This window comes from Hyperoodon ampullatus (assembly GCF_949752795.1).
Source record: "Hyperoodon ampullatus genome assembly, chromosome: 18".
NCBI classification, from domain to species: domain Eukaryota; kingdom Metazoa; phylum Chordata; class Mammalia; order Artiodactyla; family Ziphiidae; genus Hyperoodon; species Hyperoodon ampullatus.
The window spans coordinates 42,767,862-42,794,115 of NC_136931.1; the positions used below are offsets into that span (position 1 = coordinate 42,767,862).

Below are 26,254 nucleotides of genomic sequence, written 5' to 3' on the forward strand. Positions count from 1 at the left end.
TTCCTCTGTAATTTAAATGCCATGTTCCCTCTCCTAGAAACCCATTTGCCTTCTCAAAATCCTGTGAAGCGTGTAGGACAGTTAATGCCAGTCCATTTTAGAGAAAAAGAAACTGAGGCTCAGGCAGGTGCCCAAGGTCAAACAGATGTCAGTGGAAGAGACGGCAATTGGATGCACATTAGTGGTCCTTCCAGTATCTTCTCTCCTCTTACTCCAGTCTAGTTGGGGGAATAACCCAACTGACACAAGACAGGAGCATGTGGAATAAAATATCCGCCCCTATGGATGTTAAGAAAACAAGGTGATATAACTAAATGTTTCTGCGACCCTCCCCCCAACCAGCGATTGAGAGACATGGTGTTTCTAGCCCCACAGTGCCCTCCGGCACCCAACCCATCATGCCAGCCCCCGGGGTGCTTTCTCTGGACTGTACTGTCTGTTTCCACTTCCAGACAAACATGGTTGTGAGGGATCTGGCTCCTTGGCTTCCTTTGAGCTTTCCCATAAGCTGAAGCTTCCTTTGTTTCCACACGTTTTGCAAATGAAGGAGGTGGCATCTGTCAGCATCCAGCCCAGCAAGACTGAACATGGTGTGGACATCAAGGGGGCAGCCTTCCCCCACAGCGGGTACTGCTTGGGCTCTGGAGTCAGGCTTCCCAGCTATGTGACCTTGTGGTGCTTAAATATTCTGAGGCTCAGTTTCCTCATTTTTAGTATTGGACTAGTATGGTACCTACCATCCTAGGTTGTGTGAGGCTAAATGAGATGATACTTGTGAAGTAAGTACCTAGCACAGAGTTGGTGCACGGTGCTGCCATGAAGAGGAGGAGGAAGATGCTGAATATGAGGAAGATGATAAGGATGAGGATTCTGTGGCTGCTGTAGGTGGTGATGATGTTGAGGGCTGCGGTGAAGATGGTGATGATGACAATTATTATTGTTGTTATTATTATTTTTTTTGAGAGTTCACACTGCCTGACAAGTCCACAATCTTAACAACTACTCCACATGAGGTTGTTCTAATTCCATCCCCTGTTTGCCTGGCTTTGTATGAGGTGGGCAGATAGTGAGCCGGGAACTCAGACCAGAAGTCTGCTCTACCCTGAGAAGAAGACCAGGAGAACTGTTTGTGGATGTTTTCCTTTCCCATCTGATGTGCTCATTGTCTGTCTTCAGTTCTGGGCCAGCTCTAACCTTTCCAAAAGCCAACATGTTGGAGAGACCTCTTTGCCTTTGAGAAGTTTGAAATCATCTAAAGTCTTCAAAGAGAGGATACTTTTTTAAAATTTTTGTTTTTATTTATTTTACATCTTTATTGGAGTATAATTGCTTTACAATGGTGTGTTAGTTTCTGCTTTATAACAAAGTGAATCAGTTATACATATACGTATGTTCCCATATCTCTTCCCTCTTGCGTCTCGCTCCCTCCCACCCTCCCTATCCCATCCCTCTAGCTGGTCACAAAGCACTGAGCTGATCTCCCTGTGCTATGCGGCTGCTTCCCACTAGCTATCTATTTTACATTTGGTAGTGTATATATGTCCATGCCTCTCTCTCACTTTGTCACAGCTTACCCTTCCCCCTCCCCATAACCTCAAGTCCATTTTCTAGTAGGTCTGGGTCTTTATTCCTGTCTTACCCCTAGGTTCTTCATGACATTTTTTTTCCTTAAATTCCATATATATATGTGTTAGCATAGGGTATTTGCCTTTCTCTTTCTGATACTTTTTATTCTTTTTTCTTCTTTTAAGTCCTCCAACTCTTGTCCCAACAATACGGAAGCTGCCTGGGGTTTCGGGGGGACCATGTGCAAAGCCAGCCCTGCTGAGTTCCACTCTCCTTTAGAGGCAGAGACCACCCTGACTCTTTGGCCAACATTCCACCCAAAAGGGGAGGTTGGGTGTTTGACCATACTCTCCAACTTGACTCTCCTGGTTACACAGTTGCCATACTCTGCAGCCCTATTTGAATATCATATTTTCATTAATAAATTCAGCAAGGATTTAACTGTTTCTGGCCCTGTCTCATAGCGTTGTCTACACATCAGTCAAAACGGAACAGGTCACCCGTGCTGCCCTCCTGTTTATCTATTAATCATCTGGTAAATAAACCACTCAGTATCCTGCCCACTTCAGTAATGTTTGTGATGTAATTTGTTTGGATGCCCAAATGTCACCAGCGTTGATTGTAAGAGATGAAAAAATGTACTTGCTCAGCATAGGAAGCTCTAGGCCAAAATGTAAGCATGAAATCTCGGGTTTATTTTTGTAATAATGTTTACAGCTGTTTAATGACCCCGAAAAGGTTCAGTAGTCTGGTGTTCTGTATTTCAGAACAGGAGCATATTACGCTTATAACAACCTTGGTTAAACAGTTTGAGCTACAACAATTGGAAAAATGGTATTTAATAAGAAGCCATTGTATTCTAAGTGAATTGTCTTAATTACTGCTTACCCTAAGTGTAAGAAAGCAAGGTGGGTTGTAGGGAAGGGCCAAGAGTCATTTGCGCCCCCAGGAAACAGGTCCACCTACTGCCAGAATTGCATTCTGTGATATGATTTTGGGGTAAAACCCACAGTGGTGTTTGCAGCCCTTGCTGTGAACCTAAGCCCCACCCCTTGCACAGCAACTGGGGGCTTTGGGGCTCCTGCAAGTTTTCTGAGGCAGTGCCTTTACCCCGTTGATAAAAAAAGGGAATATTTAGTTGTGCTTGGCTAGACAACAATATTTGATTTTTTTAAATCCAGTTGAAATGGTTATTTTGAAAGTCATTTTATTTCCTAACTATTCTCTTTCATGGTATAAGGATAAAATTCCTTCATGCAACTTACTGGCAAGATCTATATTTTTTGGGCTATTCATAAGATTACTTTTTTTTTCTGTGCTAGCAAAATGAAACTGTGTTTTTGTGTAAAATTTATTTAGACTCGTAGCAGCTGGCATTTCTGGTGTCCTGATAGTTTCAAATTTCATTTTGAGTGAAAGATACAATTAGGTTCTCTATTGGAAGAGTTAAGTGAAAACTTTTGTCATTGATATCACAGGAAATAGTCTTGAAGGCAGAAATGCAAAATCAAAATAACCATTAGCACCATCAAAGGCAGCTGAATGGCTCACTGTACCTGCAGTGATGGGGGTGAGGAGACAGAATGTATTTTGATAATGTGCATCCAATGGTGGGTTTCATATGCTGAGAATACCCTCTTCATGAAATGTGAAATTGCACAGCTCAAGGAGAAACCCTCTAGCCTTCAGAAGCTTTCAGCTGGGGCCCCTGCCTGTGTTCAGAGGTGGGCCCACACATTTGCACGGTGAGGAACGCCATGGCGGCCAGGACTCAGGCCCAAGCCTGAGTCTTCCCTAATATTGTCAGTAGGGTTGAGTCCCCTGGTGCCCCACCATGACCCTAGGCTCAGGAAAGATCAGGATTAGGGTGGGAGGTGTAGTGTTTCTGTGTTGGAAGGATGACGCACCAGATTTGACAGTTCACAGTGTCCCCTGTCCAGTCTCAGTGAGGACGTCCAGCTGCCTCTCCACAGTTTGGAAAATTACGTACACATTTGTTCCTTCCGTCAGTCAGCCAGGGCTTATTGATCTTCCTGCTATGCTTTGGGCTGGGCCCATGAGCTGAAGGCCGAGTGAGCTGTTCTTGGTGTTTAGTAGTTTGTTTACTTGCTTTTGATTGTGCTAAGGGTTACCCTACCTAAGTGAGAGGGTTAGATGAGTCATAGTATAGGTTCCTCAGAAGGTCCCAGCTGCCCAATGGCCTTAAGCCCAGGGTCATGGCCCACCCTGTGCTGGCTCCTGGTTTCTTAATGTGGGTCCTTCACCTGCTGGAATACAGGGTGACGGCTCCAGAGCCAGCGCTGGGGAATGAAGGATGGGCTGGGTACTTGGAATAAAGTGCTCCCAGGTATTAGTGACCATTCGGGGCAGTGCTGCGTGTGGGTACGTATGTCTGTCCCCTTTGTCAGGACAGACGAGTGTCCTGTGGCAGGTGGCCCTGCCAGGGACACTGAGACACATTCACCGCAGGCCTGTGAGGAAGCAGCGTGGTCCCAAAGAGAAGGCGTTCTCCCCGTGCTTGCTCCAGGAGGGCTGGGGAAAAGGAGTAATATGGCACCTTCCGTCAGAACGCCGAGCCCCCCGCAGGCAGCCCCACCTCCCAGCCCCTGAGCTCTTAGGGCTGCAGTTGGATCCAATCCCTTAACAGTAGGACAAGTGATCCTTAGTTTCCCAGGGCACGCATTTGTATTCCTTGCTAGAGGAATTCCACTTAGGGAATCGCTGCCCCTCCCCCAACATGGTCATACTCCACGTGCGCACACACACACACACACACACACACACACCTCTATATACCTCGTCTGCAATGGTTTCTTCTTTCTCTAAACTTTGGATTCAGCCTCTCTGGGATCTTTTCATTGCTTTCCTGTTACTGGTGGCCTTGCCTGCACTGGCCCCTTGGACCCAGAGGCCCTTGAGGGCAGCTACATGGAAGGCCCCGGGCAAACATTTACTGAATGACTGAGATAAGGGGTAAATGAATTCCAGAGGAATTAAGTGTCAAGCCTGGAGAAATTGGGGCCGACCCAGGTTTTTCGAGTCCCAAGCCGGGCCTGGGGCCAGATCGTCCTGCCTCGGCTGCTTTGGCCCAGGGACAGCACACCAATTACCCCTTGCTCTTTCCAAGAACTCACACTCCCCTTCCTTGCTCTGAGTCTAGCAGCTGGCATTGGTTATGACTGACCCATGGCAGCACCTGCACCTACTCGTGGCATCACAGGGTGTCAGGTCTCACAGAGCTTTCTGAGATGATCGCCAGGCGTGGCCCTGCCTCACTGTGGGGCTCGGCACAGGCTTTGCTGGGGCTCATTAGAGGGGCTGAGGGCCGTAATCCTCAGAGCATCTCCTGGTGAGCTGGCTAGCTCTGCTGAAATTCTGGGTTCCCCCATGGATCCCAGGATGGATGATCGAGTTCTGAAGGGGTTGATGGCTCTCTGTCTCCTAGTGCCAGCAGCCGGGCCATCAGAAGTGGTCCAAGCCCACATATATACATGACCAAACGTAAAATCGATGGCTAGTGGGAAGCAGCCGCATAGCACAGGGAGATCAGCTTGGTGCTTTGTGACCACCTGGAGGGGTGGGATAGGGAGGGTGGGAGGGAGGGAGACGCAAGAGGGAAGAGATATGGGAACATATGTATATGTATAACCGATTCACTTTGTTATAAAGCAGAAACTAACACACCATTGTAAAGCAATTATACTCCAATAAAGATGTAAAAAAAAAAAGAAGTGGTCCAAGCCCAGATGGCCACTGTGGGTACGTATAGTGAAAGAGCTGGTTTCGGGGTGTGGCTCTCCCTTGGCTGTTTCTGGACCCCCAGGTTCTGGGTGGGAGCCCAAGACCCATCTGACTCCGACAGATTCGGATTGTTGGGTGTTCAAGGACTTCCGCAAAAGCTGAATTTGAATCCCATGAAATTGGAGTGAAAGTGGTTCTACTACAGGTTAGCCTTCTTTTATGGGCGTGTTTATAGGGTCTGTTCACTCACTCATCCATTCAGTTAGAACGTCCTGAAGCTACAATGAGCCAGCTCTGCTCTAGGCCCTGAGGCTTTATCTGTGACCAAGGCAGACATGAGCCTGCCCGCATGGAAGCAAAGCACATCTGTAAAAGGGTCAACAAGAAAACTGCCCCAGTGGTAAGTGCCATGAAGAAGAAAGTAAGGTGATGGTGTAGAGAGAGGCTGCGGGGATTAAGTTTTCTGTGACGAGGTGGACATGGAGGGCCTTTGTGAGAAGGGGATATGTGAGTTGAGACCTGCTTGGGGGGAAGGAGCCACCTGTGCCTTTGCACATTCTCAAACATGCTGAACATTCTTCAACAATGGCACCTGAAGACCGGTGGCTTAAAGGGGGTTAAAAAAAGCTTTGTTGACTCTGAAAAAAAAATTTTTGAGCATAATAAAAGAATTCCATATCCAAACCTAACCTGAAAATACCCCATGTTCATTATTTGACAAGTTGAGCTGTTGTTACCTGCATGGCGTGACTGGGTGGGGGATGGTCTTCAACTTGATGCCGCTCATCCAACCTGATTTGCAGTCTTGCTGTATTTGCACATTCAGCTTCCTCTCCCTCCTGCCGAACTGGCGTCAGCTCAGCAGCAGTAACCTGAAAATAGCCCATCTTCCTGGATTCATGTCTTCTGAGCTGGCCAACCGGGCAGCCTTTGGAAGTGGGCCATCCATGTTGGCTTTGGACTTTCCAAACTTCCCCAGAGCTCTTGGGTGGAATTCTGAGCACTCCCAAGTGGCTTCAGGGTCATGATCCATGTTTGCTCAGGAGAGGAGCCACTGCAGCTGGATGGGGCTTGAAGGTGGAGAAACAGCTCTAGACAGGGCCCTTCCAGGCCCCAGTCCTGCCCCAGCAACTTCTCACACTGGGCCTGCTCCTCCCCGCTGGTCAACGGGTGCCATGAGTGCTGGGGCTGGACAGTCTTGTTGTCCACCAGTGAGTCTTCAGTGCCAAGGACAGGGCCTGGCACACGGTGGAAACTCAGCAAGTTAGTTGAACGAATGTAAGAATCTCTGTGAGAAATTACTCCTTTCTGACCAGGCTCCAAAATGGTTTCTTTTTTTTTTTTTTGAGTGTAGACTGCCACCAGAGACAAAAAGAAAAGATGGAAATTGGAAACATTCTTTTACTGCAAGTGAGCGTGTGCCTGTATGTGTGTGTGAGTGTGTATAGTTGTTCATGGACAGTCAGCCCTGCACCATGGTTGCAGTTTCTCTCACTCCTGAAAATAAACATCATGTCTTTTTCTTCTCCTCTCTTGCAAGACAGACTCACAGCCTCTGTCTTCTTGCCAAGGAAGTCAGGTCTCCCATTGGAGACCCTCCATCCACGCATGGTCTGCCTGGCAGGAAGCCCAACAGGCAGCAGACCCCACCGGGGCTTAATGTGCCTCCTCCACAGTTGAGCTCTGTCCCCATGGTCCCCCCGAGGAATCGCTTGGCCCAGCAATCAGTCCTGGCTGGGGTTAAGCGGTACTCCTGGACCACCTGGCTGGCCAACGCATCTAAACATTGGGATACAAAGGGGATGGATGTGCAATAACTGTTCCAGTGGCAGGAAACAAATTTGGACTCCTTCAAGTGGAAGGCAGATCTGGAAATAGAAGGAGCCCAGGCATGGATTCATTGCCTGTCAGAGTTGAGCTCCCCACATGCTCTGATGGGGAGGGAGCTGTTCCCTCTGCCCCACCCCCGAATGGCCTGGCTTCAGCCATTCTGCACAGGCTGGAGAGGGGCAGAGAGGACTATTAAAGCCAATTATGCAGACCAGCTTTGAGTGTTAGTGTTTAACAAACAGCTTTGAGTTCTAATTTTCTGCAAAACACATACTGCAGGTACAATTTGTACTCATTACTGTATATTGGGAAAGTTATTAAAAACACTCAAACTTGGTTGAGACTTCCTATGGCATCGTCCCTGGATTTTAATTGGTTTTTATCTAGTTCTATAAAAGATCTCTTTAAGCCCAATCACAGTCTCTGCCGCAGATATCATGCCAGTTGAAGGACAGGGAAAGCGTGCTCTGTGGTGTAAGTCTTTACCCCCTACCCAAATTTGAGCAGTCTCAACAATCCACTAAAATTCCATCACGAGATAATTTATACTGCTTTTGATGGGCACAGTTACCAGATGACAAAATAACAGTGTTTCGTAACATAAGGGTTAAATCTTAATCTCTGAGGTTTGCAAAGCCGCTACTTGCAGTCTCCTTAAAATTTAATATACCTCGTTAATGCTTCCTTGCAAACACTGAAGGATTTTTATGATTATAATCATGTGTTACAGCACCTAGTACTGTTTCTAAGCAGCATACTAATCAGCTTAATGAGATATTACTGCACTTTTTGTTGACTAAAGCAAAATCCCTTTTATTGTTCTAAAGCCTGTCCTTTACTTTATTTTTTCCCAAAACATTATCTTGTTTTATTATGTACCAGTAAATATCGTGCCACTGGGTTGGATTTTTTCTTTTCTTTTTTTCTTTTTTTTGCCAAATCATAAAATAATCTCTTTCATCTCCGACTGGCGAACATATTGAATATAGTAACCAGAAACAAAAGTTCCAAGTGAGTCAGTTTGGTCTTGCAGTTAAAGCTATTCTGCTCTATGGCAAACTTTGAACCGAACTAACAGGTGCAGGTGCTACAAGGGGGGAGAGGAGGAAAAGTTTAACACGTAGACCCTTGATTTGTTATTAGGTGTTGAAAGTGGTAAAACATTAATAATTTAAATGTGAATGAATAATTGCAGTCTGTAAATAGAAAATACAAGGAAGACGATCTATCGCCAAAACAAATTGGAGGAGCAGTGCCCTATTGCATAATTGGCATTTAATAATTCATTTTTTTATTATTGTTTTTGACTATAACTCCTTAGCATTATTCTGTGTAGGTAAGGCATGAAATGCAAATTCCCCACCAGCTGATGCTGTTGATTCGCTGCGCCACGGCACCTGGCACAGATCTGAACTCTCTCTTTATTTTCAGGGATGGAAGAAGCCAGTCTGTGCCTTGGAGTGTCCTCAGCGGCGCCGGAAGCTGAGCCCCATCTGAGCAGCCCCGTCCTCAACGGCCAGTATGCCATGAGTCAGAAGTTGCACCAGATCACCTCCCAGCTCAGCCATGCTTTCCCCGAGCTGCATCCGCGGCCCAACCCAGAGGAGAAGACCCCGGTTCCCCTCGACGAGAAGGCCCACGTGCCCATGAGTGGCCAGCCCATGGGCAGCCAGATGGCGCTCCTGGCCAACCAGCTGGGCCGGGACGTGGACACCAGCCTCAACGGGCGGGTGGACCTGCAGCAGTTCCTCAACGGGCAGAACCTGGGCATCATGTCCCAGATGAGCGACATCGAAGACGACGCCCGCAAAAACCGCAAGTACCCGTGCCCTCTGTGCGGCAAGCGCTTCCGCTTCAACAGCATCCTCTCCCTGCACATGCGCACTCACACCGGCGAGAAGCCCTTCAAGTGCCCGTACTGCGACCACCGGGCGGCACAGAAAGGGAACCTCAAGATTCACCTGCGGACCCACAAGCTGGGCAACCTGGGGAAGGGGCGCGGGCGGGTGCGCGAGGAGAACCGCCTGCTGCACGAGCTGGAGGAGAGGGCCATCCTGCGGGACAAGCAGATGAAGAGCAGCCTGCTGCAGCCCCGGCCGGACTTGAAGCCCCTGCCGCATGCCCAGCAGACCCCGCTGGCCGCCTGCAACCTGGCCCTGCCCACCAACCACAGCGTGCCCGACGTGGCCAAGCCGGTGCCCTCGCCCAAGCCGGCCAGTGTGCAGGAGGACTCGGCGACCCCCGCTGCTGGCTTCCGCTGCACCTTCTGCAAGGGCAAGTTCAAGAAGAGGGAGGAACTGGACCGCCACATTCGCATCCTACACAAGCCCTACAAGTGCACGCTGTGCGACTTCGCCGCCTCGCAAGAGGAGGAGCTCATCAGCCACGTGGAGAAGGCCCACATCACGGCTGAGTCGGCCCAGGGCCAGGGCCCCAACGGCGGGGGGGAGCAGTCGGCCAACGAGTTCCGCTGTGAGGTTTGCGGACAGGTGTTCAGCCAGGCGTGGTTCCTGAAGGGCCACATGCGGAAGCACAAAGACTCCTTCGAGCACTGCTGCCAGATCTGCGGCCGGCGCTTCAAAGAGCCCTGGTTCCTGAAGAACCACATGAAGGTCCACCTCAACAAGCTGTCAGTGAAGAACAAGTCCCCTAGCGACGCCGAGGTGCCTGTGCCCATGGGCGGCATGTCCCAAGAGGCCCATGCCAACCTGTACTCCAGGTACCTCTCCTGCCTGCAGAGCGGCTTCATGGCCGCCGACAAAGCCAGCCTGAGCGAGCCCAGCCAGCTCTACGGCAAAGGCGAGATGCCCGTGAAGGAGAAGGAGGTTGTGGGCAAGCTGCTGACCCCCATCTCCAGCATGGCCCACGGCGTCCCCGAGGGCGACAAGCACTCCCTCCTGGGATGCCTCAACCTTGTGCCACCGTTGAAATCCAGCTGCATCGAGCGGTTGCAGGCAGCTGCGAAAGCTGCCGAGATGGACCCCGTGAACAGCTACCAGGCTTGGCAGCTCATGGCCAGGGGCATGGCCATGGAGCATGGCTTCTTGTCTAAAGAGCACCAGCTACAGCGCAACCACGAAGACACTTTGGCAAACGCCGGGGTTCTGTTTGATAAGGAGAAGCGGGAGTACGTGTTAGTGGGAGCGGATGGCTCCAAGCAGAAAATGCCTGCTGATTTGGTTCACAGCGTTAAAGCGGGCAATCCGAGAGACCTGCCAAATGCGCTCGACCCTTTGGAAGGCAGTCGGGATTTTTTGTCACATGGGCTGCACCAGGCTCTCGAGTACAACCTGCAGGGTCCCGGGAGTCTGAAGGAGAAGCCCACCGAGTGCCCGGACTGCGGCCGAGTGTTCCGCACCTACCACCAGGTGGTCGTGCACTCCCGCGTCCACAAGCGGGACCGCAAGGGCGACGAGGACGGGCTGCACGGGGGCCCCGAGGAGCGGCGCGGCTCAGGCAGTGACCAGGAGTCCCAGTCGGTGAGCCGCTCCACCACGCCCGGCTCCTCCAACGTCACCGAGGAGAGCGGGGTCGGAGGCGGGCTCTCGCAGACCGGGAGCGCCCAGGAGGACAGCCCACACCCCTCCTCGCCGTCCTCCTCAGGTAGGTTGCCAGGGGAGATGGGGGAGCAGCGGCCGGCGCAAGGGCCCTCCGGTGGGGGAGGGTCCTCGCGGCCCTTCAGCGTCAGCTCTGAGTTCACCGTGGCGTCGTGCTGTATGTGGACCTTGCCTGTCTGCCCTGCCTCAAGGGAAGGCGATCTTTGCAACTCTTTGACCTTCCCTTGAACACTGGCCACCAGGAAAGTAAGCTGATCCTCCTCCCGTGTGGTGGAGATGGCCCGTTGTTATGTTTGCCAGCTGGGATAGCCTCCCCTCCCCTGTGATTACCTGGCCCCATTTCATGCCCTGACCCCCGTCCACCATCACCCGTGGAACCCGGGAGCTGCTGTTTGGCTCCATCCGTGGATGTGAATGTGTAAGTTCAGACCCTCACCGTCTCTCCCCCTAAGTATATGCCCATAATAATTCTGTCATTTGGGCCCCTCACTGCCTCTCCCTAGACCAAACCTGTCTCCGCCCCCTTTCAAAAGTACAGCTTGGCTCATCTGTCAGGTGCCCTCTAACCTGAAGAACCACACCATTCTCCTCCGATGGTTTGGAGAAGCACAGAGGTTTGAAACACAGATGCGCGACTTCATGTCTTAAATTGTACTGTGTTACACGGGCGATACAGCTTTGGGGTCTAAAATAGCAAAGCAGAAAATCTGTCATCAAAATGTCTGTGAAATGCTGAAGCTTCCTGGCCCAGTTTGAGGAAAAAAAAAAAAAAAGAAAGAAAGAAAGAAAGGAAAAAAAACTCACTAGCCTAAGACAGCTAAATTAAAATCACTACCTAACAGCAGGTAAGCTTGTTGCCTTCATCCATATATCCAAAGCCCCTTACTAATGGACAGTAAATTGAAAGTTATATCTCTAGCCCTTTATAAAGAAAGCATCTCGCTAATACTGTAATCATTCTGCAGCCTAACAACAGAGGAAATCATGCCATAACAAATACCCTGTTACTAATGGCAACATTGATTTCTGCAATCAGCCATTAAGTCTAGAAAATGAAAGACAGTTTGAGGCACCTCAAGGCACTGCATTGCCCACTGTTAAAGATGTGGCAGCACACTGTTGAGGGTAATTTTTTAAAAGTTTTTCCCCCCTTTTTTTTCCCTTCTCAGTTTCGATAAATATTTCAGTATTAGAGGCAATTCACCACTACACTTATTAAGTAGATGCCAGCTTAGTTGTGTTGTTATTGTCATGCTTCAGTGTACCCTTTTTCTAGGACAAAATTAGTATTAAAGTGTGAGTCTGGTGGCTTATTACAAACCAGTAAAGAATTGTTAAGACACATAAATCTGCACTGCACATTCCAAAGATTCCGATAGCACTTAATGCCGCTGCTTCAACACCCATGAAACACACTGTCTCCACCTGGAGTCCTAGCCTTGTTTGCAGTTCACTTCAGTGAGACGCTCTGGAAGAGTTTAATGAGGAACTCCAGCACCACGGAGGGCTAGGCCACGCTGCCTGGAGTGCCCACCGCCCAGAACTTGCAAGGGAAGGGTTTTCCAGTGTCACCGCCTGACGGCGGGGATTCTGAGATGGATCTTTGTGCACGAAGGCAGCAAAGTGCCAGGTGTCCTACTGTCGGAGGGATTACTTCTGGCCTCCTGTGAGGAGGTCCCCTCTCCCTGCGGAGTGTCATCTCACGGTTTTGGGGATTTGGGACCTTTCTGGGGCAGAAAGCAGAGTGCATACTGGCTTTCCTAAGTTTTTGGAGTGACGTGGAGTTAACACTGACAGATTTTCCTCCCTCTCCCAGCCCTGCTGAAATGAAAAGGTCTCAGCAGAATATTCTGACACCAAATGTTCGGCTCTATTAATGACGTGTTTACCGTGTTTTTCTCACCTTCTGGCCAAGTGATAGCCTCATGCTATTCCTATCTCTGTTGTTTCCATATCTCTAAATACTCTGTTGAAAAAAGCCCCTTTTGCCTAAAAGAACCAACCGGGCTTGGGACTCAAAGGAGAATTATACTTGAATTGTGGTTATCTTCTCACTTTTATTTCCCTCATTGATGTATCGTACAATTGTGAATACTGATTCTTTCATTTCTGGTTGACTTCTTTGTTTTCTTCATATTCAAATTAGACACTTCCATAATTTTCTAAGTAGGAAAATTGATGGCATACCAATATGCAGCCCAAATCAGCCGCACGCCTGGGCCATTCAGGTTTTCCTGGGATTAGGACCCTTAACCAAATCGGGTTAGTCTTCCCTCTTATTTCAACAAGTCTGACTTGTATAAAGTGTGATTAAAATAAGCATTTAAATAAAAATCTTGACACAATAGGTATTTTATTATTACCTGTTAGAGAGAAACCTGCAAGGTGAAGGGGAGAGAAAAAAAATCTTTAAGCCCTTAAGTAAAGAAAGAAGTACTTATTAAGGCTTCTATTAGGAAATAACTGCAAAAACACGGTTTTACAAATTTCTCAGACTGCATAACAATGTCTTAAAACTTAATTTGCATCACTTGATTCTTTTTTTGTTGAAAACTGGGTCAGTAGGGCCTGAGAAACTATTTTTTCAGATCTTAACCAATGAATTCTTCTTTATAAATCGCTGCTCTTAACATGATAGTAGTTCTGAATTCATCATAAAAAACCTTTTTACAGAGAGCCTCTTAGAACAGATCTCCAGAAGAAGGCTTACAATGAGTGGCAGAGACGTCCTTTGTTATCAGATGTAATTCTTTGCAAAGGAGGATTGGAACGGAGTGGCTGTTTAAAAATGTCTTGCTCAGACCGAGACGAAGAAGGGGTCAAGTTTGCAATCAAACAGTTATTGCCGAGATGGGCGACTGTCACTGGCTAGGCTAATGTGGGATGCAGCTGTTTGTTATGTGAGCAAAAGAATGTTTGAATCAGTGAACATGTGAAAATGATTCCAGTGAACCAGAAAATGTGTTTGTTCTTTGGCTCTCCAAACTGCTGAGAACCAAGCTTAAGATCAACTGTGAAAACTAGGACCTTTGACAAATTGAGAGGTCATATTTTCTAACAGAAAATGGACAAGACCAGTCACACAGATCACTTCCCCATCTTTCCCCTTTGTTTTATATTTGTTGTTGTTGTTGATTTGACTTACCAGTAATTTCACACCATAGTAGATGTCATTTCTTCCTCCGTGTACAATGCAAAGGGAAACTATTTGGAAAGCAGCAGCTTATAAATTTTACTCTTTTATGACATTTAGAAAGTGGGGCAGCTGTTTTGATGCTCCCTCATTTCTGGCTCGCGTGCAAATGCTCCGATGGCATTAATCTCTGCATCTTTCCCTAAAATCTCGTCTAAGACTGTGCTCCAATTCGAGCTTTACCCTGAGTCAGAAGACGACCAAAGTTCTGTTTCTTTAGATTTTGCTTTGGAAATCATGGTCAGAATAATTAAAACTTAATGTACTAAGAAACGATCCTGTTCATTATATACAACAGGGCAGTTACCTTCTGCATTCCCCATAATTTTGGAGAGGGGCTAATTGAAGTGTTGATGGTAGGAAAGGGGTAATTGAATGCATTGACCCTCTGTTCATTAAAGTCGGCTAAGTTACATGATCAACGGAGAGCCAGGAAGAGATGCAAAGATGAAAATACTGTTAACCCCTACTCCTTCTGGTATCATATTTTGAGATGGACAAGGATTATTTGATCAGCTGGGCTGGAAGCCTTGCCGGGTCTTCTTTTGTTGCCTGAGCTGCATTCCTGAAATGCTGGGTCTCCATCCTGTGCTGGCCCATTGACCACAGCATCAAAGGCCTTTATCCAGGGCTCCCTTGCATTTACATCGGGTGTCTAGTGATATGATAGATTTTCTTTCTTTTCCACCTCTTTTTCTCATGTGGCTCCTCCTCCCTGCCCCCATTCGTGATAACCACTGCCTGCTCCGCGCAAACAAATCTGGGCACCCAAAAGAAGGGAAAAAAAGAAAAAGAAAAAGAAAAAATTTAAGTCTGAGGATTAAGATCTTCATTTTTTTTTTTTTTTTTGCTTGTGCATTCCAATTGTTCTTAAAATATTTGGCAATGTCAATTAGTAACTGAGCAGAGTTAGCTGATGAACACAATTTTCCAGTAGACTGAGCACCCTATTGTTGCCGAGCGAACAGCAGATTTCTGAGGTCATTATCATTCGCTGGTTGCTTGGCCCAGCTGCTTCCTGCTGCAAAAGCCAAACTTTATACTGGAGCTTGGGGATGGCATGCAGCAACAGGGGGCTGGGAGGGGGAGAGGAGAGCTGGCTGCAGAGGCGAAGACAATCATTATCAGCAGAGGAAACAGAAAGTAAAAGTTTCCAGGCAATTCCAGGAAAACTGCCCTATCAGGCTTCTCCCTCCCGTTCCTCTCCCAGCACCTTCCACCTCCAGGCAGGGAATTAAAAGGACCAAGGGACGCCCCCTGGGCATTGTGGCCACTAATCTCTTTGCTGAGCAGAACTTTGGAAAACAATAATCCCATTTAAAATTTGCTTAAAAATCGTTAACCCAATCTAAGGCATGTGAGTGATTTCCTCATTGATAGACTCCTTCATTTTTATTAAAAACAGAAGAAAGGAAAATTATTGTTTAAAAGATGAAATTAAAAACTTGAAATTAGTAAACTTGGGGATGACAAACAGGGAACGTTATTTCATTTTCCAGGGGGAACTTTTGAGCGGATACTAGTCTGAAATTCCTTGTAAATCAAATTTAGCATGGAAGGTTCCCCCTGCCCACTCTGACTTCCCCTTTTTCCTTCCCCCTCCCTCTCCCTCCCCCACCCTTTAATTTGGGAGCTGGTTCAGTGAGATGAAAAGCTGCACTTTTTTAAAGCTCAGCTGTTAAAACTGAGCGCCATATGCAGCCTTTCCGTCCCGATGTGGAAGTGTGTGCAGGCGGCCACCGTGTTTGTGGAGATTTACGGAGGCTCGGCTGTGTGTGCTGAAGCCCTGCCTGGGCAGATGCTGGCTGGCCCTGCCTCCCGGGAGCTGGCCCCGCCTGGGCTAATAGGCTGGCCAGATTCAGGCTGGCTCCTGGGGCGTGTCCAATGGGGCAGAGGTCAGGGGTCCAGGTGGGTTCCCTCTGGTCTCCCACCTTTCCGCTGGATCTGGGGGCGGTCCGCCCACCGGGCATGGCGCTGGAGCTGGGGAACAGTAGCCCTCAGATGCTGATTCACCTCCCCGTCCTCCTGTGTGGGGGTCGGATGCCTGACAGCAGCTCCTTTTTATAAACTTCCCATCACTCTGTGCCCTTTGATTGTCTTGTGCCTGGGAACACTCAGTGCCACTCTGGGGCCTTGGCTGTCTCTCTCACCCCTTTGCGCGGAGCTGTAAATCCCACTTCCACGGGGCTGCCCGATGGTGCTGTCACTTAGCATTTCAGAAAGAGAGAAATCGTTCTGGCTCTGAAAGTCCTCAGATTGAGAGTGTGATATAAAAGATGTGTGACACGAGATCCCAGAAGCGAAGCCTCTTTCCTCTACGTTCCTGGGGATTCCCAGATTACCAGGACACCGTCTTCTGTCTGAGCGATTGGTTCCTGCCGCAGGGTCACCGAGCCCTGCTTTTGTTTAGCCCCTCTCTGCCCACCTTCAGGTCCCTCCTGTGCTCCTACGGATGCTGTGCTCCTGCCCGGAGAGCTCAGGGAGCGCGAGGTGCCCACGGTGTGCTCCTTCTGTACTCATGTTAACACAAGGAACAAACATTCATTTAAATCTAAATTTAATGGTAATAAGAAAAACACGGATTAGCTAAGGACAGGTTACAATGAGGCAAAGAATTAAACAGTCAATTTTCAAAATGGAGCATGAAGCATTAGCTGCGTGATTGCCATTAACTGGAATGGGAGGTTCGGGCTCAGGTCCTGGCCACCACCTCGGGTGTGCTGGGGCTGGAATTAGCAGTTTGCTTTGCAAATGGCCACAGTGTGGCCTCTGCCTGTTGGTCAAAAGCAGGTGTCATGAGCTACCTTTCATCCACCCACTCTCTTGCTATGCCATCAGGTACCTGGGAACGTAGGCCCGATATGTCAGTACTGCCAGCGGCCGCTGCTGCAGAGCAGGGACAGCCTCTGTTTGCAGGGCAGCATGGGTTCACCAGACCCCTTCTCCATCAGGCTGCTTGTGCCTTCGAATCCCTTCATTGGCATGGAGCCCTGTGCCCCCTTATAAGAAGCACACTCCTGAGAGGGTAAAGCAGGGAAGTCTTCCTTGCTTAAGGAAGTTCTAGTAAGTGGCCCTGATGTCTCAGGGGTGGAAACAGGGACAGGCTTCAACAAGCCTCCTATTTGACTGGCCTACAAGATTCCCCTGGATTCTAGGGGGAGACCGCTGGGATACTTGGGGATGTTGAGATGGAGAGCAGAGGGAGACCTGGGACAGATCCGTGTTGGAAGCACTTTGCAGCGTTCTGAGCCTGTGAGGTTGGAAGAGGCGTGAGCCCTAACTCCCATAACTGTCGAGCTGTTTTGGAGCGTTGATGGTAGGGGTGGAGAAGCACCTGCAGAGATCAGGAGACTGGATTTGTGCAGACGTCCCAAATTCGTGGTGATTGGGCTGGAACCTTTGCCATCTGTGACCCTTGGGCCTGCTTGCTACCCTTCTGGGTTCCTCACTTCCCCCTCCTCTGTTGGCATGCGACAGCGCCTCCCCCGCCTGTGGGGGCCGGGCTGGCGTGTTGAGGAGGAACGAGGGGGTGCAGTGAGGCTCGCAAATGCTTGAGGAAAGGGGGCTCCCCAGCAGGGTGCGGGGCAGGTGGTGGGGGGCACTCTGTTCTCTCCAGGAAGCAAGCGTCACAGCAGCTGAGAGGAGCCTTGGGTCCCCCATGCCTTTTCCTGGCAGGACGGGGCGACGGCAACATTTACTTAAGCTGTGGAGTTTGGCAGTGCTGCCACCAGGCGCCATCTGGAAAGCCCTTCTCAGGAAGCCGTGGGCCCTCCCTAAAGAGCTCAGGGGAGCAGGTCTTGGGCAGAGTTTGGGGCCTTTTTTCTTGGGCAGAACCTGAGCGGCGAGGCACCTGAGCAGGGCTCGGGGGTCCCCTGGGAGCTGTGAAGCTAAAGCAGGTCCTCCTCGGTGTGCACGTGGCTTTTCTCTCTGCTGGGCTTCTCCACTTAATTCTGAGCCAGATCTGGTGTAGCTTTTCTTTGTCAGGAGAGCACTCAATTTCCTGGGGCTGTATTTCCATTTATTTATTTTGTATTGCATTTTACTTACTGTTTTCACCTAAGTCCTGGTATGCTGTGGGTGCAAAGGTGTGGAGCCAGCCAAGGCTGTCCTGGTTAGTTACCGAGACAACCCTGGAATAATGGGGCTTGTTAACATAATGTAAGAAATGAAAATTGTGCCTCTAATATGTGCTGGGAGGCAGGAGGGAGAACTGGGTGGCTTGGCTGGTGACAAACAGGGCCGAGCTAAGCATAGAGATCTGCCACCATCCTCTCCCTGATCCACATCTTCAAAAAAGGCTGCAGAACTCCAAAACGGTGCGTGCCTGAACACTCCCTAAGGCTACCTGATGGGTGGGCCAAGGCACTAAGGGAGCTGTGCTGTGTGCAGGGGTGGCGGTGGGTGGAATTCACGTGCCCGGGCCTGTTTTCTTTTCCCACCAAGGGAAAGTTGTCCAGGGCCTGGCTTCTTGGGGGACCCACCTCTTTGTTGCTGTGAGCCTTGGGGTTTTGTGTGACATGTGGCATGTGTCTGAGAGATGTGGGAGGCACAGCACAAGCTGACTCCTTGGCTGGTCCGGCCCTCCTCTTGGGGGTGCCCAGCCAGGTGCTGGCAGGAGGAAGTGGGTAGTGGGTGGGCTTGGCTTCCTCTGCCTCATCACTTGCTTTCAAAGGGTGGGATCATGTTTCAGCTTTTGCTGGGAGCAGGGCACACCTTGGGGAGACTGTGATGTTTTACTCTGGGCCTTGGGTGCAGAGGATCCGTTCCCTCCCCTGGGAGGTGCCTTGCTGGGCTGGGACTTAGGCGGACACCAGTTTCTTCCCTCTGGTTTGACCTCAGTTCCAAAGCCTTTTGATGTACGACGAAACAGGTCCCCTCCGTGGCGCTCTTGTCTCTTCATTGCCGTAATGTCCTGAAACTCTTAACTCAGTGGTTGTCATCGTGGTTTTTGGACACCCTCGGTTGTCTTCAATCATCTTGAGAGGTATTTTGGAAAATTTCCAACTTGCTTATGTTTAGTTCAATGTACAATGTGTGCAGTGGTTGTTTCCTTGAAGACCAAGACAGATACATGTTTCTCTTTATTGCTAAATATATTCTGTTAAATGTGTTGCTAAAATAGGTGTTATAGGGTTGTGTTTTTTTTTTAAGTAATTTGCCTTGAAAAATTGTAGTGATCCTTCAGCAAAGTTGCTGTGTGACATAAAATAGTCCCTGAGTGAGGGGAGCCTTGGCAGCTGGGGCCTGACCACCTCTGAAATGTCCTGTATGAGTGACCTTCAAACCCTTGCCACTTGGTCTCCTTCTAGAGGGACATTTACTGACTTCTTTGTTGCTATTTTTCTTGCGTAATGACATTATTGTTGTTTTTCTCCTACATTAATTCTTGTTCATCTTGGACATCGAGAAAATACAGATAAATACAAATAAAAATAATTTTTAAATATATGTGCCCTTACCACTCAGAGGTAACCACTGCAGACATTTTAGTCCATTCCTTCCCAGTCCTTTTTGTGCACTTGAAGATGTATTTCACAAAAAAGGACCATACTGCATGCACAGTCTTCTATATGATAGAGTTTTTACTTAAATATATGTCACATATATTTTTCCATTGAATATTCAACACAAGGATCAACAAACTTTTTCTGTAAAGGACCAGATAATAAATAATTTAGGTGTTGCAGGACATGTGGGCTCTTTTGTAACTACTTGATTCTGCCATAAATGAAAGGGCTTGATGGTTTCCAATAAAACTTTATTTACAAAAACAGGTGACAGAAGGATTTGTCGCATGGGCTATCCTTTGCACACTCCTGTTCTGTAGTAATAGCTGTCCTTTTATAAAAGCTTCATACGCATAGTATGTTCCTTGAGGAAATATTAGACATATGGAGAAGCAAAGGGGAAAATCTGCCTCTGGTGATCTACTGAGCATAGTAGAAAACCTGTTTCCATTTTTTCATTTCTGCACCTAAATCTTTCTGATCATCTGCACAATTATTTCCCTAAGTGCAACTCCTAGACATGGAATCTCAGGTCACAGCCTGGCAGCCCTGGAGCTGCAGATGTGTATTACCCAGGAGGGTGCTGTGTCTTGAGGCCATTTCTTCCAGTGCTGGAGATTTTACTGAGAAAGTTCCTCGTAAGGTTATATTGAAATCTGTCTCCCTCAAGGTAGTTCCCTGTCACCAGGCAACTCTGTGACTCATTTGTTCATTCATAAATTCATTCATTTGTTCATTCATTAATTCATCTTTTCATTCAAGGACAAAATGCTTATTAAGTAGGTTCTGAACACCGAGCAATGTGCTAGATGCTGGAGATTCAAGGATGATAGGGATGGATCGCAGTGCCCAGAGGCCCAGAGCCTGGGAGCCGGGACAAGGCCTTCACAAGAGGGGTAGATGCACGGGAGGGCCGCCCCGGGGCTGGAGGAGACACACTTGCCTTGGCGTCCACATTTGTTCCCAAGGGACCTGAAAGGGTGACGGGACCTCCTCTGTCACCTCAGTAGCTCCTGTGGCAGGTAACTCTTTCCCATTGTGGAATCTGGCCAATTCGGTGACTTCTGGGGGAAGCACCCCCAGCTCAGCCACTGCGGCTGGCTGTCCTCTCTCTCCCTGGCTGTGAACTGGAGTTGAAATCACTTTCTTGCTGCAGAAGAGGCCCTGGGGAGAGTCCAACTGGTGCTTTTGAGGACAGCCCCTCAAGCCAAGAAGGGGGCCAGATGGGAGCTTGTCGGGGCTCGCAGCTTTGTGGCATGTATGTCCTGGCAGCTGGTCACCCCACACCAGGGGCCAGCCCTGAGGGGGGCAGCAGGAAGAGGCAGGGTGGAGCTCCACACCAGGGAGTGCGGGGCAGGCTCCCGGCTCCAGCTCACCTGCCCTGACCACCCTGTCATTGTCGCCAGTGGTTCTTGGGCAGGGGGAGGGCACGAGTCAGGTGTCAGGTGGAGTGTGGACTCCTGTTCGGACCCTGCAGGTAGAGCCTGTGAGAGCTTGTCAGACTGGGAAAGAGGCTCTCTGCATTTTACCCAAACTAACCTGACTTCAGAACTGTCCATACCTGTCCCACAGAGGATCAGGTGAGTCATTGGGGGTCGGGGGAGTGGGGGAAGGGCTGTACCCACCTCATATGTCAAAATATCCAGCATCAGTAGAGGATGGTGGGCACTGCAGACAGTGCCAGTTTTCTTTTTGGATGGTGGGTCATGAACTAAATACAGACCCACTATGAGAATGAGTGGAAACAATTTCTTCTGGTACATATCAGACCTCAATTGCCCTTTATTTTCTGTGAATGAAAATGTCATAATCATAAGCCAGGCTGTTAACCCAGAGACAAGTGCATTTTCTAATGTTTACGAAACGGCTCTGGGCAGAGCACGTACTTCAGCCAGAGATTGACCTCCACACGCAGTCAGGCTTTACCCACCCTGCTGGGCTATTTGGGCAGCTCACTCCCCTCCCCAGGGCCTGGGGAGTGGAGGTGGGGAAGTCTAGAAGACTCTGAGACCCCTTTCATCTTGCTTTTCCCCTCCTCTCCTCTCCCTTCCCAAATGTTTCCACGGCCTGAGGGTAACTTTCAAGGGTCTCATCCACTGAGCAGAGAACTAGGGTTTGTAGATTCTAAGGATTTGGGAATTTCTTGTCGATCTGTGTTTGAGTCTCGAGCAGCCAGTGAGGTCGTGTTATCTCTGAGGGGCCCGGTGTGCCCGGTGGGGCTGGGAACGCCCTCTTTTAGCTCCTTTCCCACCGGGCACCTTCCCACCGGCTATCCCTGTCTGGGGCCTGCATGCCCTGGAGACAGGGTCCTGCCACTGGAGAGGCACTGCCAGGGCCCCTCACTCAGTGCTGCTCAGTGTTTGCTCTTCCCCTCCTGGGGGCTGACTTGGCAGGGCTGCAGGAAGTGGAGAGTGTCGCGGTCATGGTGGAAGGCTCCAGTGCTGGCCCTCAGGAGCTGTGAGACCCAGCAAGGGCTCCTTAGCCTCTCTGTGCTTCCGTGTCCTAGAGCCTGCAGTCTGCCGGAGGAGAGGCTGTCAACAGCCGTGTAAACTGTATTGAGTTCCAAAGCTAGGAAGTGGTGGAGCTGAGATTCTAGCCACATCTGTCTGACCTCTGGCCTTTTAGTTCCACTGTTGGGTCGTGCTGCGGATGGGGTGAATGCAGCCAAAAGCAGAAGCCCTGCTTGCCAGCCCCATCTCTCGCTCCACACTGGCCAAGATCAGCCCTGTTAGGACAGGCTCTGGGAAGCTCAGATAAGTACTCCTTCCCTCTCTTTGTGTCTCGGGGGAGGTTGTCCTAGCATCTTTTCCAGAAAAGAAGCAAGGAAGGGGGTGGCCCTGCGCTTGCTGAGCTCTGCTGAGGATCGACCCGGGACCGGGTCCGAGCTGCACACTTAGACTTAGAAGTGACTCCCCAAAGCTGCGGTTTCAGGGATCTCCTAACCTCTACTCAAGGTCACATGTGTAGCAAGTCACAAGTGTCTGGCGGCCGTGTCCCCAGGGTGACAGAGAGGATGGGGGCCCAGGAGCAGGGCCTGCTGCAGAGGACCCAGCTCTCTTCCTGTGCAGCTTGCCCGAGTCTCAGTTCCCCCGTCCCTCCCAGCTGCACCACGCTCTGCCGGTCCTGTTTCTGTCTCCGTGGTCTCCTGCACAGGCCAGTGTTGGAAGGTGTCCTGGGTGTGCGTGGTGGGCCAGAGAACAGGGCAGGAGGCAGAGGCACAGGACTGGCGCCAGCTCGCAGCTCTCCCCAGCCACCGAGTCTTTCCAGAGAGGAGCGGGGAAGCCCCCACGGGTAGATGAAGAGAAAGAGCAGAGGTTCCTGTGTTCCTCCTTCCCGGTCAGCACCGTCCTGCGAGGTGTAAATTAGGAGGCAGAGTTATCATCTGGGAAGCCTTCCAGAGGAGGGGCTGCCGGGTTCTCTGTTGTCACTCCTGGTGGCACTAAAAACTGAACCAAGCGGCCACTTCGCACTGGCCGCGCCGAGAAGAATGCTCTGGGCTGTCACTATGCCCTGGACCCACCTAGGGTGGTCCCAGGGAAGGACCCGGGATCAGCTGGGCGGCTGGGTCTGCTGTCCTGGGTGTAGGGGGTTTAGCAGGTTCAGATTGACCCTAGCTTCTGGGAATAGAGCATTCAACACGCAGTTGTGACTGTGTGTGTGTATGTCGGGAGGCTAGCGTGTGTCTGAATGTTTGTTGTCTGTGTTGGGATATGACTTGGTGTGCGAGTGGTCGTGCTGTCTTGGGCTGGTGTTGCTGTGTGAGTATGGGTAAGGCACTTTAATTTTTTGGATGCAGTTGCCGAGGGTGGATGTATTACCGTGTGGTGGTGTGTGTGTGGGGCCGTGGGTGTACTGGGATGGGAGTGGATATGCACGCACCGGGTACGTGTATTGATGTGTATGGGTGAGGGTGAGTTGGGATACGAAGCTCAGTACGTGTGTGTGGGCGTTGCCGTGTGGTTAGGGTGTTGGATCGGGGTTTGCAGATATGTTGGTGTGGCTATGTGGTTTGGGGGAGTGCATATTTGTGTGTTGACACACGCTAGTAGGGGTGTGTGTGTTGAGATGTATGTAACGGTGTGCGGGGTGTGTGTTGATATAGGTGTCAGGTGTGCGGTGTGTGGTCGTGTGTGTTGGTGCATTGATGCATGTGTGTGTTGGGATGTGTGTATCTGTGTGTGTCTGCCTGTGTCGGTATGGGTGTTGAGGTGTGTGTTGTGTGGCTAAGGATGTGTGTGGTGGGTGGCACGATGGCCTCCTGTTACGTAGGGAGACTGACCTCCTTGAAGCATCGTGACCTTTTAGCCTTCCCTGTGGGAAGAGAAGCTGGTCCTGAGCCCAGCCCTGCCCCTTAGAGCATTACTAATGGAGTCTCCCCTCCCTGTTGCTGCCTCGGCCTCGGGCAGAAGCTCTGGCTCCTGGGTTATGAGTTGGCACATGCAGCGGGGGCTGTCTTCCAGCATCTCACAGCCAAGCCCTCTGAGGCCTCATGCTCCTCCTGGAAGAAGTTGGGGCTTGAGGGTTGGGGTCCCCATCCAGGGAACCTCTGTTTTGAGTTCAGCCAGCACGTGTGTGGAGTGGGCCTGAGAGCTCTGAGAGAACAGGGGTTGCGCCGTCCTCAGGTGTGTTCCCATCGTGGTCCCTGGCGCTGGGCACGGGGTGCAGCAGGTGTTCGGGGGATGCTCGTTGACTTGTACGGAATAAAATGAAATGTGCTCTCCTGGGACAAAGGGCGCTTGCCCAGGAGCCAGCCAGGCCTCGGGCCGGCCCACCACTCCCCCTCGAGGTGCCAGAGAACCTGAAATCACAGTGCAGAGCCTGCACCACAGACCTGCAGTGAGTCCCTGTGAGCTGGCCGGCCGTCCCTCTGGCAGGAGCGGGAGGACGCAAGGGCATGAGGGAGCCTGGGGGTCAGAGATGGGCCCAGGGCGGGTGAGTGCCCCTCTGGGGGCAAGTCCTCTCGGGGGTGGGCTCAGTCTGCCATCAGCACCTGGGGACCCCTCTCGGGGACAGTGGCAACCTGGGCTCCAAGTCCAACCCCTCCTCCCTGGATGACCGTCCCCCACGAGCCTCAAAGCAGCTGTCCCTCCTTCCCCCAAGTCCTAGGAGCTCATGGGCACAGTAACAGCCTCACTGACGGTGAGGCTGCTGGGGGCCAGGGCAGTGGGGTAGAGCTGTTGCCGTGGGCACTGCATCCTCCCTCTGCAGACTGTTTAAAGGCTTCAGCTGTGTTACCAGCAGCTTGAAAAGTGATCTTGCAGCCACTTTGGGGTTTAGTTAGCCATGTTCTGTGGCCATCGTGGATGCTCTAGGGTGCAGGCCTGGGAGTTGGAGGTGAGCCTTACTGAGCCCACCACAGGTGGGGGTCTTCAGAAGGGTGCCCCAGACAAGCAGCAGGCGTTGAGGGGTGTCAGTCTGGTCAAAGGCTGGGGACCAGAAGGACACTGGGCCCTTGAGGAGCTTAGGATCCATTTGGCAGGGGACTCCTCCGTTTCCTGAAACTTAAAATAATCTACCAGCTGTTTTATAAAGTCAGAAAGAAAAAGATGTCAGAGAACAGCATGTATGGGTCAGGGCAGCTATGGATTTGGTGAAACTTTTCCTGGAAATCACATGGAGCAGAGACCATGTGTCAGCTCTGCCCGGCTTCTGCTGGAAATCTGTGAAGCCAGTGCTTTGGGGTCAAATGACCTTTTTTGGTTAGTGGCAGAGGAAATGCTTCCACCTCTGAGGTATGAGCCCTGTGAAGAATGATGCAAAGGTCCTGGAGCCTCTGGTGGAGGAGCGGGCGCCCACAAGGTAGAGGGCAGATGCCTCGGGGTGGGCTCCTTCCCAGGGAGAGCAGGGCCCGTGGAGGCTCGACAGCCACCATCGATGGCTGTGCTCTTCAGGGCATTGGAGGGAACATACCTGAACCCCTGAAGGGCAAGCACTGTGGGGATGGAGCTGCCTGGGAAAGGAGGGACTGTCAGGGCGGCGGGGTGAGCAGGGACAGAGGCCCAGGGGTGGAGCGGCCCTTTGAATAATCAGCCTGCATCCCTTCCCTGCTCAGAACACTGCGGTGACATTCCATTGTGTGGGGAATAAAATCTGTGGTATCAAGGCCTGGAATTGCACCCCCGTCTCCCTCCTCTCTGACCAGCCCCTTGGTGGCTTCTGTGTTGTCTGTCGTCTCTGGGGTGATCAGCTCTGGACACAGACTCTCACAGGCTGGTTCCATTCCATCATGCAGACCTCTCCCGTCCGGCGGCCTTTCCATGAGCCCCCACTATGAACTATCACTTCCCAGCCCCTCGCTGGAAGCATTATCCTATATTGTCATCGTCAAGGCCTTTGGGAAGCATCGTGTTCTCTGTGTGCTGATCTACCCGTGACTCGTGTGCACAGCACTGCCCACAATAGGGCCCACCACACGGTGGAGGCTCAGTAAACATTTTTTAAAAGACACGGCGGTAAAAGGCACATAACACAAAATGTACCATCTTAACCATTTTTAAGTGTGTGGCTCAGTGGCATTAAGTGCATTCACATTGTGTGTAACCGTCACCACCATCCATCCACAGAACTCTTTTCATTTGGCAGAACTGAAGCTCTGTACCTGTTCATTGATGACCCCCATTCCCTGCCCCCAGCCTGGCAGCAGCCTTTCTACTCTCTGTCTCTATGAATACGACACTCTGGGTACCTCCTGTAAGTGGAATCATACGGTGTGTGTCCTCCTGTGACTGGCTTAGTCCCTTAGCATGGTGTCCTCCAGGTTCATCTGTGCTGTAGCAGGTGCAGGATTTCCTCCCTTTCTAAGGCTGATAATATTCCATTGTATGGACGACCACATTTTGTTTATCCACTCATCTGTCACT

At 50.4% G+C, this 26,254-nt stretch overlaps 1 protein-coding gene across 2 annotated transcripts in view; it reads left to right on the forward strand.

Annotated features, from left to right (window-relative positions):
- Positions 1-2,169: 2,169 nt before the first annotated feature.
- ZNF536 (zinc finger protein 536) overlaps positions 2,170-26,254 on the forward strand; it is a gene marked incomplete at both ends in the record, with an annotated part of 236,623 nt that continues 212,538 nt past the window's right edge. The window contains 2 exons of one of the 2 annotated variants that reach the window (XM_079723259.1): positions 2,170-2,239; positions 8,569-10,740. In XM_079723259.1, the coding sequence (XP_079579385.1) occupies positions 2,170-2,239; positions 8,569-10,740 (2,242 nt within the window). Of the gene's footprint in view, positions 2,240-8,568; positions 10,741-26,254 lie in introns of those variants that run through there. The other variant, XM_079723260.1, reaches the window with a different exon arrangement.